Below are 18,503 nucleotides of genomic sequence, written 5' to 3' on the forward strand. Positions count from 1 at the left end.
GTGTACTTGTATAATAAGAATTAATTTGTAAGTGGTCTAAACTTTTAATAAAGGATTGATTTGACTTTTTTACACATTGAATTTGTTATTTTTTATTGATTATGTGGCATATGTAGGTTTTGGAACTATTGAAGTTTTGTTAGGTATATGTAGTATTGTCCAAAAGTTATATTGTCTTTTCTCAGAATATCTGTAGATTTTTGTTCCCCTAACCAATTACTAAATATGATTTTTCCATTTGGTGCAATGAATTTCAACATATTCTTATTTTTGAATGTTTACAATTTTTTTTTCAAAAAGAAAATTCCTTGTAAATTCAGTTAAATCGATGTAATGTTTTCTAGGGAAATCAAGTGCTGTGCTGTGCCTCATTGATATTTGTAGGAGATATCTTTTAACTGTGTAAAAGTGATCAGTTGCTATTATTGTGTTACCCTGATTAAATGTCTATATTTAAAGAAATTGCTCCTTCTGCTAGTGGTATTGAGTGTGCTTGAAAACACTCTTGGTCATATAAGTGAAAATTTTCCTTCAAGTAATGTTTCTGGATAGTCGTTCTATTTCTTTAATGACTGAACAAAATGATAGCATAGGACTTTGGTTTGGAATCTGCTTTTGCCCATAAACCAGAAATGTTCATGAATAATTTATCTTCAGTACGTGAAGTTAACTGTACTTGATTTCAGATAGTAATCTGTTAGTACAACTTTCTGTAGGGATATTTGGGGCAGAAATATAAAAGGTCTTGAATAATCTGAAATTATTGAAATTTTTTTTTGTAGAAAATTACGAAAAACTGTAAATGGTGATGGGAGCCGAGAAAATGGAAATAATAACTCCTCTGATAAAGTCAGAGGAGTTGAAACTTTGGAATCTGCACCCGTTATTGGTGGCTTTTGGGGGACTCTCTTTGGCACCAGGTGGGAGTCTTATATTGGCATTTTTACTTGATTTTGTATTCACATTAGTGTTTACAGAATATATAATATGATGAGGCCATAGGAGTAAGTAGTGTAGGCATGTTTATCACTGTGGTATGATTTTTAAGGGCTCTGGAAGGACGTGCTTACTCAAAACGCTGTCTCCATTGTCTGTCATATCACTTATAAATCCAGTAATCTACCATAAAAGTTTCATTCTGTTTGATTTTAATGATTTTTTTTTTAGGCCACAAGATTGCAAAAATATAAATGCTCTGAAAAGGTAATATTTTAAGCCATACCAGCCAAAATGTTGAGAGAAATAAGAATTTTTAAAAGATCAGGTATTTTTCAGTGTGAGAGCTGATACCACTTTAGAAATGGGACGCAGCTCAGGAACCTAGTGTTGATGGGCTGTAGGACAGAAGAGGAAATGGGTTAAAGACAATTTTACCTCATTCATCATTTTGCAGGTCATTACAGCACTAGTGTGACTCAAAGAAATACTTATTTAGTCATATATTAATGATTATCACTAAAAAATAAAGGTTTTTTTGCAGTTACTTTTTTGAAGATGGAGTATGTTCACATATTTTTTGAAGATATTTTTATACCCTTTAGTTGAAGTGTTTGAGTTTTTTGTGCTAAATGCTGTTCTGGGTACTATGCATTCCTGTACTCAATGATTTTACTGTCCAGTTTGGAAGATAAGAGTAGCAGGTGTGGTGTAGTCACAGCAATGTAGAGATATTGTGACTAAAGGCTGTGTAGCTTAGGAAACAGCTTATTCTGGAGGAAAGCGGTCAGTAGGAGTCAGGAAGGTATTGAGAGCTGCTGGGCTTTGAAGGGTGGGTAGTGTTTACATAGATGGACAGGAGAAGAGGAGAAACTGAAGTGGCATTAACAGGCAATATGAGTTGGATTTGGCATTGTATTTAGAGCATAAGTGGAGAGGACTGTGAACCTACTTCCCTGCAAAACTGAAAAGTACTTGCTGCCTCTCAGTTAACTGACATGAGTCTTGGAAGAGTAGACGCATATTCTCTATGAGTCTCTATGAGTGAATATTATATCCTTCTATACAAGCTAGAGGCCTAACAAATATGGTTTGTGAATTCTCTTGAGTTCCAGAATAATATATTACATTCCTCAGAAAAAAGTGATTTCATGAAAGATTTTACTTTCAGAAAACTAGTAATTTTTTTTCCTTTTTAAAAAATAGGACTAAAAGAGTAAAATTAGTATCTAACAAAGGGACTGAAACTGACAATGACTCAAGTTGTCTCCATTCTATCATTAAGAAGAGACAAAGTCGGCCAGAGATTAGAATGTGGCAGACAAGAGAGAAAGCAAAATTTTCGGATGGAGAAAAGTGCCAGGAGGTACGATTTAAATGGGTTATAAGTGTAAAAACATCTTTTCTTTCCTGTCTAAAATTTTCCTATTTTTAGTTTCTGGTAGAGATACAAAATAGATATTAATAGGTTTGTAAATCTGTCTTAACAAATAAGTAGAACCACACAATACGAAAAAGAAATATCCCATGAAGACTGAAGCTTATTCTTAAAATTTCTAGGACTAGAACTTGTTATTGATCCTGCTACTGATCCAGCCTTAGCACTGGGCTGGTGGATTTAAAAAACAGATTAGTGTAGAGGCTGCTGTGTCATATTCCAGAGAGGCAGTGATAGTATAAGAAGGGTTTGGGAAACTATTTTCTAGCTTTATCTCTAAGACTAACTGTATACTTTTACTTTATAATCTGGAAATATTTTCTTACTTGTTAGGCTATGGCATTTAGTCTATTTATTGAGCCATTATTACAACCAGGCATTGCTCTAAGTGCTCTGCATTTACTAACTTCTTTCATGTTTTTCAACAACCTTGTGAGGTAGGTCCTTTAATTATCATTACTTTTCAGATGAGGAAATTGAGCCCCAGAGAGATTTAATAAATTGCCCAAAGTTACATATCCAGTAAAGTTACATATCTAGTAAAGTTACATATCTAGTAAGTAGAAGAGCTATGATTTAGGCTTAGAGTTTGACTTGAGCCTGTGTTTTTTAACCACTACATAATACTGCCTCATCATTTAGGCTATTTAAGCTTCAAGTTAGTTGATTTTTTTTTTTTTTATGGAGATCAATTAATATATATGTTTGTTTAATTTTGGTTTAGTTTACTTTTACTGTTTGGTAGTTTTTACATGACTTTTTGTCTTTTCACGTACAGCTTACTAGAGTATTTTGGGCTGTCCCCTGTCAAGGTATTGCTCTTCTCTTTGTAGGAGGCTTTTAGGCATTTGGGTAATGGGATTTCGGATGATCTGTCAAGTGAGGAAGATGGTGATGCACAGACGCAGATGATATTATTGCGGAGGAGTGTGGAAGGGGCCTCGAGTGACAATGGTTGTGAAGTGAAGAATAGAAAATCAATACTTTCAAAGCACCTAAACACTCAGGTAGTTTGTATTTCAGTTTACAAAAGTATAGGCGTTAATTCCTAAATCATTGAATAGTAACAAGGTATGTAACATGATTTCCTATGCTTTGTTGGCAGGTAAAGAAAACCACTACAAGGTGGTGTCATATTGTGCGGGATTCAGATAGTCTGGCTGAATCAGAATTTGAATCAGTAGCCTTCAGCCAGGTAAAGTATCCTTTTGAGAGATCAGCGTTCAAGGTGTATTAAGTATAATAACTTTATCCATTCCTTTTTTTATTGGTTGCCTTAAAGCAGTGCTTATTTTTGCCTACCCTTTCCCTGCTTCCAATTATTCCTCTACTTATCTAGCAGCTTTTAGATGACTGCTCACCCCAAGAAGGGGAATGAATTCTTTTTCACTTTGACTCTAATCTTAAAAGTACCACAGGTGATGCTCAGAAAGAGGTTACTTAGTCCCTAAATGATGAGAAAATTACTTAATATTCACTTGGAGTATGGGGTTTATTCTTAAGCATCAGAAATTGGATTGACACTGATGAAGACAGATTTTTGAGAAAGGACCTCTGAAAGGTGGGATCAGCAAATCTTATCATGAAAGCTAATGGGCATATTGTATCATTTGGAATTTTATAATTCAGAGGTGAGCAGAGTAGATGGTAGTGGTGTGGTTTTTGTTTTGATCGATAAGGTAATTTGGGATCTTAGAAAAACATTCATTGTTTGTTTGTACTGCAGGAGAGCTTCATTGTCTATCCTTTTCTCTGCCTAATTGTACTTTTACATGTTGGGTCTAGGCTCCTGGACATGACTAGGTCTACAGTCAGGTGCACAATAATTAGAGGAAGGGACATTTTGTGCATACCAAAAGCCTCAACCAAACCGATTGAGTAGGTCCTCTGGGGGTGCATATAGGAGTCAGTCTTACCCCAGAACACTTTAGTTGAACAATCCCATGACTTGGCAATAACTCTGTAGAAGGGGTCCTTTTAAAGTCCTGTATGCTATAGACATTAGAGTTTAACATTTAAATCTAAAATTTATTGTTGCTGTATGGAGCCTTGTGAACAAAGAATACATGGTGACTGACTGATGAAGCCTTGCCAGCCACTGCCATAGATAACTTATTTTAATTTTATTTCAGATATATAATTGTTTTTAAAGATGAATAAACTTTTTTGTTTTTTATTTTCCTTTTAAGGGCTCTAGATCTGGCGCGAGTGGTGGCTCTCGAAGCCTCAACATATCAAGAAGAGACTCAGAAAGCACCCGCCATGACTCGGAAACTGAAGATATGTTATGGGATGACCTGCTACATGGCCCAGAGTGCCGGTCATCTGTCACCAGTGACAGTGAGGGGGCCCATGTGAAGACTCTTCATGCAGGGACCAAACGCGACCCCAAAGAGGATGTTTTTCAGCAGGTTTGTGAAGGCAATGATAACAACAGCAGATATTTATTGTGAATTTACCAATTGTCAGGGACTGTATTATCTCATTTAACTTTACAATAATCCTGTAAGATAGACACTATTATTATTCCCCAATTTAGAGAGGAGGAAATTGAGTATAGCTTGTAAGTGAAGTAGTTGGGATTGAACTCAAGGAGAGGTATTCTAGAGTTGCCCTAACCTAAATTTTTCTTCATAATACTTTCTCTCATTATTTTCCTTAGAATGATTCTTAATTTCATTTTATATGAGCAGGGTTCTCTGATTGATACCTCTGCCTTGAATTTTATTTTCATAAACATCACAGTATTGTATATGAATTATTATTGTATTGTATTGTATATGAATTATTAGGAAATGGCATTGCTTCTCTAATAATGTATAAATCAAATGATACTTTTAATTTCAGGCTTTATATTAATACTGTAAAATCAGATAGCCTAGAAGTGGATATTTCTTAGAAGTTATTTCAACCCTCCAACCAATGTAGGAGTTCATTCTGCATCTGTAGAAATTGCTTTACCATCCGTCACATAATAATAGCTTGTGCTTCCTAGGAATGTTGTGAAATAGCTAATGAAATAATATAAAGTGCTTAGCATAATGCCTGAGAAGAGTAAGCACCCAATAAATGCTAGCGTTATTATTAATATCCCTATCAGATGATCAGCTGGCCTCTGCTTAAATACTTCTGGAGCTGGAGTTCTTGTTATTTCACAAGACAGTTTATTTCACTGCTGGAAAGATTATTGAATGATTAAGAAATTGTTCTCATATTAACCTTTCATAATGTTTAATGATAATGATCATGAATCTTAGTTTTTTCTTTAAGCTAAATATTTCCATATTGTCTTGCAAACAGTGGATGATGGTTACACATTAGTTTAATTATTGAATTTTCTCGATGCTAAGATACCATTGATTTATTTTATTTTGGTGGCTGGCCGGTACAGGGATCCGAACCCTTGATCTTGATGTTATAACACCATGCTCTAACCAACTGAGCTAATCAGCCAGCCCTTAAGATACCAATAGTTTAGGATACACATTTACATGAAAAAAAAAATAAACCCACTTCACTAAATGTTTTTTTTTGTTTTACTTTTTTCCTACAACTTCACTAAATGTAAACTAATTTTTAAAAAACTAATCAGAAACATTTTCTTACTAAAGTTTTATGTTACTATCAAAGTTTGAATCTCCAAATGTTCTTTACATTTAGTCTGAAGATTCATCAAAATTACACTAGCTCTCAGTGGTTAGGCATAGCATCTTGATGATGTTGACCTCCTTAGCACTTTTGGGATTTACAGTATAATTTTAAGACGTATATAAAAATAATTGAGTAAGGTAAACTCATCATGTCAGACAGAATTCATCATTTCCCAATCCCCCCTACCTAACCTGTTCTTCTTTTATTCCCCATATTTCTGAACGCCAGCACTAACCATCAAAGGCAGAAACCTGGAGTCATTCTTGACCCCACTCTCTCCACCATTAATTGGTCATCTCATTCTCTGGATGTGATTCTCTAAATATGTGCACCCAGCTGCTCATGTCCAGCCTGTTCAGTGCAGGCCATCCTCATCTCTCATCTGGATCATTACAACAGCTTCTCAAGGCTTTCTCCTCTTCCTTTTCTTTTCCTCACAATAGCCACAATGATACTTCTAAAAAATACAAATCCAATAATGCCACTCCCCTTAAAATTCTTTTTTCTTTCTTCAGGATTATGTGCTTCTGTTCCTTTATTTGCTGTAATAGTCTCATCTCTGACCATTCCCTCCACACTCCTCACATGGTGTACTTTAATTCAACTGAACTTCCTCCAGTTTCTGATCTGTACCAGCCCTCATGTGCTTTTGGGCCTTTACCCACACTGGTTTCTTTGCCTGGGACATACTTTTCTTTAACACCCATTACCCTGGATGACTCCTTTTTATTTCTCAGGCAGGTCTTGGCTTGAGTGATACTTTCCTCAGGAAACCTTTTCCTGTGTACTCCTAAAGCACTCTTTCCTTACCATGTCATATAGTAACTTTAATTATGTCTCCTTCAGAAATCTCTAAGCTCATTAATAGCAAGGACAGATATCTTGTTTTCCATTATATCTACAGTGCATGTTATTTGTTGGATAAATCAATGAATTGATGAATAAAATCAATAAATACTCATCAGCATTTTGGTAAGCATTGTGATAGAAAGAGTACACCATATGGTTCTTTTCTAGAAATTTATATTTTATTTTGGGATAAGATTATTATATAGGGAATAAGCAAAGGACACTATAAAAGCACCATATAATTAGATGCTTATTTGTCTCATACAGACAAGAAGGGCTTTTAATGTCAGAGAAGTACAAAATTAGTGAGGCTTATGGCTGTCAGAGAGGACCGTGTTGGTGAAATGGGACTTTAGCTGATACTTGAAGAAGACATGACATGGCAGAGGAAGATAGGTGTTTGTTTTCATTGTGACTGTGTCCTCTTTTTTTTGACCAGTAAGGGGATCACAACCCTAGGCATGGTGTGGTCTGCACCACGCTCAGCCAGTGAGTGCACCGGCCATCCCTATATAGGATCCAAACCCGCGGCCTCAGTGCTACCAGCGCCCCACTCTCCCGAGTGAGCCATGGGGCCAGCCCGTGACTGTGTGCTCTTGAGCTTGAGCTTTCTATGCTTTTCTGTGTCTTTCTTAGACCAGTGAAAGGCTTAACTCCTCAGTCATTCATGTGGTATGTGGCCTTAGCAACTCTCCCACTTCCTACTACTCCCAGTGTAGTCTCGTTGCTCTAGAAATACTTTCTTCCTTAATATCCTGTGATTACACTAAGCACATCCTCTCTTCCATACCTAGGAGATTATGGAAACCTACCACTTCTCATTATAGAAGATATTTAGGGGCCGCCCGTGGCTCACTCGGGAGAGTGTGGTGCTGATAACAGCAAGGCCACAGGTTCAGATCCCTATATAGGGATGGCCGGTTAGCTCACTTGGGAGAGCGTGGTGCTGACAACACCAAGTCAAGGGTTAAGATCTCCTTACCGGTCATCTTTAAAAAAATAAAAAGATATTTAGCCTCTCTCCAGAAAAGAAAATGGCTTAGTAAAGAAAAAAGGACAAGAAATCAACATCTCAGAGGTGGTTATTGGAGTGAAGAGCTTTGTGTGAGAGAGTGAATAGACTGTTGAGACTGAATGCTGTGAATGTTGCCTGGGAGCTGGACAAAGGGAAAGAAAAACTAATGGAGGAAGGAAGGAGTAGATAGAAACAGTTTTATATTTTTTCTTCCCAGAACCATTTATTCTGGCTTCAGAACTCGAGTCCCGCCTCTGATCGAGTTAGTGCAATAATCTGGGAAGGGAATGAGTGCAAAAAGATGGATATGTCTGTGTTGGAAATAAGTGGCATCATCATGAACAGGGTAAGATTAAAGACATTTTTAGGCTTTTCAAAAAATCTGTTTAGTGATCAGGAGCTGTTTCATAAGAGTGTATTTAGTGATTAAAACAATAGGACTGCTTTCAAAATTCAAATGTGTGTATATGTATTTAATTTTGTAGTCAGAGTCTTTACTTGGTAGTATAAATATATTTTATTTGCTATACATAGTCTCTGTTAGCATAATCAATTGTTCAGGTATACTCTACAAATATTACTTATCATTTAAGCTTAATTTTTAATAAGATCTATAAGTCATAAATCTGTCTGTCATTTTTATTTGTACTTCTTTTAAAATGTGTTTTAACAATCTAAATAGTATTTGGTAAATACTGCTTTGTAACTCCATTTAGCTATGCAATAATGATGGAAACTTTAATTCCTAGGTTAATGCATATCAGCAAGGAGTAGGTTATCAGATGCTGGGAAATGTTGTCACCATTGGATTAGCATTTTTTCCTTTTTTACATCGACTTTTCCGTGAGAAGAGCCTTGACCAATTGAAGTCCATTTCAGCTGAGGAGATCTTGACACTCTTTTGTGGGGCACCACCTGTTACACCTGTTATTATTTTGTCTATAATTAATTTTTTTGAAAGATTGTGTCTTACTTGGATGTTTTTTTTTATGATGTGTGTGGCAGAGAGAACATATAAACAGGTCAGTTGACAAGTAAAATTTCTTACCTCTTTTTGTATATGATATTCCATTGAGTTGTTTTTGTTCTCTTGATTTGGTCTCTTTCCAAAAGTTAAAGTGGGCAGTGAAGGATTGATGAATAGACTTTTAGTATTTGTGGATTTAACATTTGTTATTGACTTTTTTCAAATTACATGTTGTAATCTGAAATTTTGCTGAGTGTGTAGAAGCGGCTCAGCCAGTGAGCCAGCTTAGCTGACTGCTTCGCATCTGCACGCAATGTTCCTTTGCTGTTTTTTATCCATAGCATGTAGCAATTCTCAAAGTGATAACGTTTTTGTGAAAGATGTCCCATTGAGAAATAAATGTATTGAAATTTGGTAAGAGTTATGGATTGAGGACTTAATATATTGGTGATATGCACAAGAATAGTGATTTAGAATGAAAATATAATTTGGGAGTAAGTCCGAATCATGTATAAACATTTGAGTTTGTGAAGTGGGGGATTCACAAAATTTAGTGGATTCTCCATTGCAAATGTCAGGAGTACCATATCATGAAGAAGTATATTACCATATAATGTGCTTTGGAAGCAACAGGGTAATGACCTATTAACAAAATTTTTTCACTGATCATCTTAGTGATCACTAATTAGAATTTCATTCTTTTTACCATTTTTTATATGCTGGGAATATTGTTGACAATTATAAATACACACAGAAAGACACATGCATACATTTCACTTTGTAATTTTTTTTAAACCTCCTCTAGAGATTTTTATTTGCAAAACTCTTCAGCCATATAACTTCTGCCAGGAAAGCTAGGAAATATGAAATACCTCATTTCAGACTTAAAAAGGTGGAGAACATTAAAATATGGTTATCACTGCGTTCCTTTCTAAAGGTGAGTTTTATTTGACTAATAATAGAATATATGCAAGAATATGCAGAGAAGATGCATATTGAAGTTTCTGGCAGCACTTACTCAGTAGGCAGTATAGTTCTGGGTTTTGGACACATTATGTCAGTGGCTGAAAGACTTGCTAGATACCAAGTTGGATGTGATCTATCTGCAAAGCTGGTAGTGGTAAGTAAATAAGACTTTAAAAAGGGAAAAGAAAATTTAAATTTCCTAGGGCAGAGTGATAAATTAAATAGTGCATCTTTTTCTGACTTTTGGGGAAATATTCCAGTTGAAAAATACGTCAATGAATCAGTCACCCCCTTAATTTGGAAAGGCATGGATGTCAGTGCTTAATTAAAGTTGATGATGTCCCAAAACTGTTGAAATCCTATGTCAGAATCTTTTTATAAACATTTATTTTCACATTAATGTAGTAAAATTCAGAGTGTTAATGATGTGAGGGCTGTTGCTGTCTCTTACGTTAACATCTGCATGCATATCTTACTCCACAGAGACGGGGTCCACAACGTTCAGTTGATGTGGTCGTATCTTCTGTCTTCTTACTGACACTTTCAATTGCTTTCATTTGTTGTGCCCAGGTAAAAGTTACATATCTGTTTTAATGAGAAATGAAAATTCTATTGTAGGGTTCACTTTCTGTTTTAGACCAGGTAACTGTGTGCTTATATAGATAGATATATATACATGTAGATATAAAACAGGTCTGCATTTTTCTTTTCTATTTTGGATACTTGTTAATTTTTCTAACTTTTTGAAATGGGAATAAAGGTAATTTTGAAGTCTTTTAAGATTTTAAGATCACTCTAATTTTTAATTTTAGTTGGTAATGACTTTTTGACTGATAATAAAGCTATCATACCATGGTGGTTGCAAAACAGAGATTTTCTAACTACATTATTTCTTCTACATTTATTAGTTGTCACGCTAAGGTAGACCCTATTTTTTTCTTTCCCATTAATTCATTTATTAATTACTTTGTGGAATTATGTATTCTTATTTTTATCCAGTGGGTTATAATCTATTACTCTATTTGTTTTGATGACTAAATTGTCCCAGATTTGGCCAGTGGCAGCCCCTAAAGCCCCTTCCTGTGTCCTTTTGACAGGTCCTCCTATCTTTTTTTTAAGCACTCTGTGCTTTCTGCATTACAAGAAGTTAGAGGCTTATCTTGTACTTGCCCATTTTTTGAGTTTTAACTTAATTCTACTGTGGGTCAGAGAACATACTCTGAATATTTTCAGTCCTTTGAAATATGGAGGCTTACTTTATTATCCAGCATATGTTCAGTTTTATTTAATATTTCAACAGCACTTTGAAAGGATTTATATTCTGTCATTGTTGAGAGCAATGCTCTATACACAAGAGGTCTTCAAAAAGTTCGTTGAAGGATTCATACTACCTTTTAATTCAATTTTTCCATGAACTTGAAGAACTACCCTCGTATATCAGTTAGTCCAAGTTTATTAGTTGCATTGCTCAAATTGCCCATATCCTTACTCATTTTTCGGTTTGCTTGTTCTGTTGCCATTAGTAAAAGTGTGCTCAAGTCTATGGTGATTGTGGATTTGTCTATATTTCCTTTACTTCTGTCAACTTTTGCTTTATATATCTTAAAGCTGTGTGACAGGGCACATCCAGATTTAGAATTGTTATCCATCTTCTTGGTGGATTGACATTTATGTCCTTTATAATTTTTTTTTTTTTTTCTGAATCCAGGATCCAATTTAGAATACACTTTGCATTTCGTTGTCATTCCTCTTTAGTCCTCATTAATCAGGAAAAGTGTCAGGCTTTTTTTGTCTTTCATGACCTTATAACATGTCTCTATTTCTATTGTTTTACTTGATTTGATATTAATTTACCTGTACCAGCTGTCTTTTGATTAGTTTTTGCATGTTATATCTTTGTCTACCGTCTTTCATTTTTTTATTCTCATATTTTGCGTGTGTCTCGTATAATCAGCATATCCTTTTTTGGTTGTTTCTTAATCCAGCCTCATGGTCTTAGTGTTTTGAGCGTCTGGCCCATAATATAATTACTATAACTACTAACTACAAATACTATTTGGTTCCTGTTTGGTCCACCTGTTAATTTTCCTTTTTCTGTTCTCTCTTGCCATCTTTTTGTTAACCAAATATTCTTTAGTATTCCATTTAGTACTCTCTATTGTTATACATCCTTTTACTATTTGTTAGTAGTAATGTCAGAGAGTACAACATGCACCTTTAACTTATTACAGTCTCATAAAATGATTAATTTACTACTTCCTTGATAATCTTACACTTTATCTCATATACTCCATCTTTTGTGTTATTTTAATCTTTTATTTTAATTTTACATATATTTTTAAGCCCACAAGATATAATTATTGTTTTGTGTAGTCAATTATTCATTTGTATTTACCCAAATGTTTACTCTTCCCATTAGTTTTCATTATTTCCTACATTTATGTTTCTCTCTGCGATTATTTATCTCCTACCTGAGTAACTAACTTCTTTAGTATTTATTTTAGTGTCAGTCTGCTGGTGATGAATTCTCTCAGTTTTTGCTTGTTTGTAAATGTTTTTTATCACTTTCATTTGTGAAGGATTTTTTTTTTTAAACTGGCAATAGATTTCTAGGTTGATAGTTATTTTCTTTCATCATTTTTAGGATTCTGTTGCCTTCCGATTTCCATATTTTATCTTGAAAAGTCAGCTGTTAGTCTTATTCCTGATTTTTTAAAAGTAATGTCCTTTTTCTCTAGCTGATTTTAAGAGATTTCTGTGTGCTTGGTTTTGTAGCAGTTTGGCTGTGATTTGTGTATTAGTTATCGATCGCTGGGCGTAGACTTCTCCTAGTTGTTACTTCCTTCCCCTTGGTTATAACTAATCAACAGGGGTGAACACCTGACCCAGACAAGCAAAACATAATTATCACCTCTTCTGGAAATTAGAACTAAGAACCTGAGATATCAGTGGTGGACTTTGGAAAAGAAAGGTCAGTAGGGGTCAGTGAGCCATAGCATGCCATGACAAACCCAAACTGCTGCAAGTCAGAGTTAGTGGGGAAGCAGAAAAGAAGGGTTTTGTAAGGCAATGGAATTAGCTAAGAGGAGTGGAAATGGGAGCCTGAATGGCCCTAAGGGAAGACAGATGGGGTGGGCAGCTGCTGGGTGATTTCTTGTTTTTTCAAAAGGCCTGCATTTGGTTTCTGTGAGAATTCTCTATTTTTTCAATAAATTCCATCTAACCTTGGGCTTGCTTGCATAATATTTTACTTTTAAATCAACAAATTAAAAAAAAGCTTTTATGAGAAAATGACACATAATAGGCGCTTAATAAGTGGTAGCTGCTGTTGCTGCTGCTGCTGCTATTTGAGTTCTAAAATGGAATAAAGGATTTTCTAGTCATATCAGTGGGATGCGCCACATGTTTTAGGGAGCTCACTAAACATAATGCAAATTTAATACTTTGAACAATGGTCACCATATAATTGTGAGTGGATACACTGTTGGTTAAAGTAGTTGGAAATGCATTTGTCTTATTTTACTTATTGTGTTATGTTTTCCTCCTTTGTTACTTCTAGACCCTTGCTGTCTTTCATGAAAAGGAGAAAATCTAGGAAACTTAGAGAAATATGTAATGATTAATTAAATAGATAGTACTTTGTGAGTATTAAAACTGTTCTGCTCTGAGTATTAAAGTATTTGGATTTTTGAAAATGTTTTAAAATTCATAAAGGAGTAATTATATGGTTTTCAGGCAAATGAAAAACTTAGCTTTTTTTTTTTTTTATCTTTTGTATAGGTTCTCCAAGGACATAAAACTTTCCTGAATGATGCTTATAACTGGGAATTTTTGATCTGGGAAACAGCTTTACTACTTTTCTTACTGCGCCTGGCCTCACTGGGTTCTGAAACCAATAAGAAATACAGCAATGTTTCAATATTACTTACCGAACAGGTATTGGTTGTCCTGTCAATTTGTTTCAGCGGTAATAATATACTGTAAGATTATGCAGAGGACTCAGGATTGAATCACTGTCTAGTTACCACTTTCTAGCTATATGACTGCACAAGTCACTTTGCTACTCTGTAATTGTTTACTCCTTGTAAAGTGAGTATAATATCTTCCTCACCTGCTCTTAGGATTGTGAGAATTAAGATGTAATGGGTTAAAAATACTTTGTATACTATAAAGGTATTTTTATTGGTGGTAATGGAGCATTCTTTTATTTTCATATTCTACACCAAGTATTAGATTTTTAGAGTACTTTTCATTTAATATGTTTAATAAGCTTTTGAATTTCTTCTCTGTCAGGCATAGAATACATTATTCAGTGTTTGGAAAATACTTATCTCTCAGTATGTGAATAGATTCTAAGATCGAGAAATGTGTTTCTTGTAAATACAGAATAGTATAAAGTGGCTCTTAAAAGAAGTTTATTTTTAATTTCAAGTTTATCCATAAACTTAAAAATAAAATTTGGTATCACTAGTTTTGGGTTTTTTTTTTTTTTTTTGGCCTTAGGATCATAGTTGAAGATTCTTCCTATAAGGGAAAAAATAAGGAATTAGTAAGTTAAATGTAGCTGTCTTCTCCCATTCCACAAATGTTTAATGAGGATGTTAGATTATTTGGGGGATACTAAATAATAATGAGATGTATAAGATAGTTTTTGAACTCAGGGAGTTTACATCCTAATTATGTTATATCACAATTAATATTTAAAACTTTTATTGTTTTGATAATTAAATTTCTTCATAATTATTTATTTTTCCTTCACTAAGTAGTTTTTTTTTGCCAAAGGAAGACTGATTTGGGACAGGGACTAGGGTACATGACATATGTTCTGCAGAAATAGCTGCTAGAATTTCAAAATTTATATTACTTGAAAACATGACCACAAAATCTGCCAGATTTTATGCAGTAATATACCTTTTTTCTATGAAATTTACCTTAATCTCTATTCCTTCCCTTAGATTAATTTATATCTTAAGATGGAAAAAAAGCCAAATAAGAAGGAACAGCTCACTCTAGTCAACAATGTGCTAAAGCTGTCGACCAAGCTACTGAAAGTGAGTAATGTCCTGGATACACTTTCACTACCATTTAAATTAAATCACTTTCTTTTCTGAGAAAACACCAAATGGCAGATGACATCCTGGGCAGGAAGGAGGCCTGGAAGTGGAGGCTTCTGCAGTGGTGTCTGGGACAGGGATCGTGGAGGTGGGCAGGGCCAGGGCCGGGCTCCCAGAGCTCCCAGAGGCAAGGCTAAGGACAAAGAGTGGATGCCCATCACCAACATGGGCCACCAGGTTAAGGACATGGAGATCAAGTCCCTGGAGTAGATCTGTCTCTTCTCCTTGCTCATCAAGGAGTCAGAGATCATTGACTTTTTCCTGTGGACGTCCCTCAAGGACAAGGTTTTCGCCTATGCAAAAGCAGGCCCATGCTGGACCACAAGACCAGGTTCAAGGCATTTATCACCATCAGGGAATACAGTGGCCATGTTAGTGTGGGTGTTAGTGATCCAAGGAGGTAGCCAGGCCATCCATGGGGCTATCATCATGTCAAGCTTTCCATTGTTCCCGTGTGGGGAGGCTACTGGGGGAACAAAATGGGCAAGCCCCACATAGCCTTTGCAGGGTGACGGCTGCTTTGGCTCTGTGCTGGTGGCCTCATCCGTGCTCCCAGAGGCACAGACACATCTCAGCCTCTGTGCCCAAGAAGCCATTACCAATGGCTGGTATCTACCACTGCTACACCTCAGCCAGGGGCTTCACTGTCACCCCGGCAACTTTGCAAAGGCTACCTTTGATGCTGTCTCTAAAACTTACAACTGTCTCACCCCAAACCTCTGGAAAGAGATGTGTTCAAGTCTCTCTATCAGGAATTCACTGCCTATGGCCTAAAGACCTACACCAGAGTCTGTGCAGAGGATCCAGGCCACAGCTATGGCCATTATGCATGTAGTGTTTTTATACAAGAAAAATAAAGTGAATTAAGCCTGTTTTAAGTAATTAATTAAATCAATGCTTCACTTCTTAGAAAAGATAACAGGTAGCTGTTAGCCTGTGTAGATTCAAAATGCTGACTTGATGGTTTGGGGTTAATACTACATAAGAAAAAATTTCTGATCTTGTTATCCAGGTCCTGGTGATTGCTGATATGTCACATTTTTTAAATTACATTTTTTTTAAAACCACAAATGACATATCGCTCAAACTCACCTTAAAAAGCTTAGTTAGTGCAAAAGTAGGTGAGAGTACTTAATAGATTTTTTGAAGATAGGTCTTGAATATTAAGGAAAAACAGCTTAAACAGTCATCCTCACCTAAGACTTAAAAAACAGCAAGAAATCACTGATAGCTATTGAGAAACCATGTATCTCATTTCAATTCTTTCATATTTTGTAGGAGCTGGACACACCATTTAGGCTTTATGGACTGACAATGAATCCCCTAATCTACAATATCACAAGAGTAGTTATCCTTTCTGCTGTCTCAGGTGTTATAAGTGATCTTCTAGGATTTAATATAAGAGTAAGTATGACTGCCACTCTGTAGCATCTTAGTCTTAAAAATGATGGTGCTCTTCACACTTTGTGTGTATGTGACTGTGACCAGCATGGAAATAACTCTTGAGGTCAAGAAACACATTTTGATTGGTGGTCCACAGACTTCTCAGCTTAGGTTTTCTCATTTTATATGAGTACAGTAGACTGTTCTTGAATGGAACAAAAAATCAAGTTTGAATTTCATGTCAATTTTAATAGCATGGGCTGGGTAAGGGTCTTACTCCAATTTAGGGAAATGTTCAGAGGTAGAATGAATGAAAAACAAAGGAACCATGAATTTCAGTGTATTATTTTTGATCCTGGAAGTTTTTAATGTTTTTTCTCTATGATGTTCTATGGTTACTATTGCCAGAGTTGATACTTTTTCTTCTCATACAAGTATAAAGGGTTCTTGATTCAGTCATGTAAGTGTACCAATAAATCCTACCTGTTCATCTTGAAACTAACTTATTTTGGTGATTTTCTTTTCTTAGCTCTGGAAAATTAAATCATAAGCTGAGTCGTATACCTGGACTCTCTCCCCTGGCTGGCATCATCAATACTTATCCATTAAGGAAAGAGATAACTGCAGAAACTAGTGAGATATTCACCTGCTCGTTCACATGCACAGGTGCTCTCAGCTCTGCCAGATCTAAGGAATGGTGTTTTCAGAGGAACAAGTCCTTTTTCAACTAGGTTTTACATGCCTAAGAACCTGTATTTTCATGGTTTTCAAACAACATGAAAAGTCAGCAGACTAAAGACTGTGTATGTTATGTTAACATAATGGCAATCTTCTAAGTTAGGAAATTTATTCTGGGCACTTCAGTACTGTGACTGTCATATTTACTGGAAATAGTTTTTTGGGTAACTATGGTAGATTCCCAAAGCATGGAGCAAATATCTTTTATTGGAAATATGCAAATTCAATACTTTTCTATTACGGTCTATGGAATAGGAGATTTCATTTCTCTATCAAGGAGACATCAAACAAACTATTTTAGATTGAATCCAAATAAAACAACTTTATCGGAGAATTTCAGCTTCTAGGCTTTTTCTTGGTGAAGAAAAAAATCACCTTTTTAACTGTGAATTCATGTTAAACTGTGGAGAAACTTTTAATTTATAATTTTGAGTTAATTCTAATAACTATATAGTTGATGAAAGAGTCATGCATACAATATGCCATGTAATTCTGCATGAGAAGTTTAAGTATATGCCTGTTTATCCGTGTCCATCATAAAACATGCTTTCCATATCGATCGCTTGAGCTGTGTTTCCTATCACAGTGCTTTAAGTGTATGCACACTCACTCATGCCCACCGTACTCACAGAACATGGTTTCTATGTAGATCATTTGTGTTGTGTTTGCTAACACAGTGCTATGTTTCATTCATAGTTTATCTGTTGTGCAACTTAATATATTCAACCCTCAGTACAATTTCAGGTCCTTAGTGTCTATAGTGTCAAGCCATGCCTTTGATGATGTAGGTGTTCTTATCAGCCTCCCCTGTTACACACACATCATATACATATGTTAATGAAAACTCTAGTACTCTACTTACAATTCTTGCTCATTAAATTACCTGCTTTGAAGAATCTCTTGAGGCAAATTGAAAGTCTGAACATTTTAACATAAGACTTTGTGACAACTTTTAAATGGAAATAACTTAGAAACTTGGTTATTACATGTAGAGCATGTACTCACTCAAAATAAGTGAACAAGTATCCATACTCTAATATGCACAAAGATTTGTGAGGTTTAAAGATGAATTTTCCACAAGTTCAGGGATTGAGGCCAGATCTTTCGGGTTCAAATCCTTGGCCCTGCCACTTACTAGCTTCATAATCTGGAGCAAGTTAACCTTTCTGCATTTCAATTTTCTCACCTGTTAAGTGGGGATCATAAGTATCTAATAGGGTTAAGATGAAATGAGATCATGTAAGGTACTTAGCACAGTGTATTTAGCACTTAGTAGATCCACAATAACATTTTTCATTACCATTTCTAGTTCTTTAAAAATCTCACTGATGGATTCCTAACTGCAAAGATAGAAACGTAGGAAGCAAGGTTACTGAACTAGAAGTGTGTTACCAAAAATATAAAGCCATTCTAAATGCCGCATGAGAGTTATAATTTTTTAAAAGA

General features: G+C 35.3%; 1 protein-coding gene and 1 pseudogene across 1 annotated transcript in view; both read left to right on the plus strand.

Annotated features, from left to right (window-relative positions):
- Positions 1 to 17,621, plus strand: part of PHTF1 (putative homeodomain transcription factor 1) — a 44,191-nt gene extending 26,570 nt beyond the window's left edge. The window contains exons 7-19 of the mRNA XM_008574474.1: positions 783 to 920; positions 2,143 to 2,302; positions 3,208 to 3,381; positions 3,480 to 3,569; positions 4,564 to 4,785; positions 8,107 to 8,235; positions 8,639 to 8,911; positions 9,662 to 9,793; positions 10,306 to 10,392; positions 13,603 to 13,758; positions 14,778 to 14,873; positions 16,215 to 16,340; positions 16,849 to 17,621. Of these exons, the coding sequence (XP_008572696.1) occupies positions 783 to 920; positions 2,143 to 2,302; positions 3,208 to 3,381; positions 3,480 to 3,569; positions 4,564 to 4,785; positions 8,107 to 8,235; positions 8,639 to 8,911; positions 9,662 to 9,793; positions 10,306 to 10,392; positions 13,603 to 13,758; positions 14,778 to 14,873; positions 16,215 to 16,340; positions 16,849 to 16,869 (1,804 nt within the window). The 3' untranslated portion in view covers positions 16,870 to 17,621. The remainder of the gene's footprint in view (positions 1 to 782; positions 921 to 2,142; positions 2,303 to 3,207; positions 3,382 to 3,479; positions 3,570 to 4,563; positions 4,786 to 8,106; positions 8,236 to 8,638; positions 8,912 to 9,661; positions 9,794 to 10,305; positions 10,393 to 13,602; positions 13,759 to 14,777; positions 14,874 to 16,214; positions 16,341 to 16,848) is intronic.
- Positions 14,991 to 15,793, plus strand: LOC103591918 (annotated as a pseudogene).
- Positions 17,622 to 18,503: the final 882 nt, after the last annotated feature.

Source organism: Galeopterus variegatus, unplaced genomic scaffold, assembly GCF_000696425.1.
Source record: "Galeopterus variegatus unplaced genomic scaffold, G_variegatus-3.0.2 Scaffold1052, whole genome shotgun sequence".
Classification (NCBI taxonomy): Eukaryota; Metazoa; Chordata; class Mammalia; order Dermoptera; family Cynocephalidae; genus Galeopterus; species Galeopterus variegatus.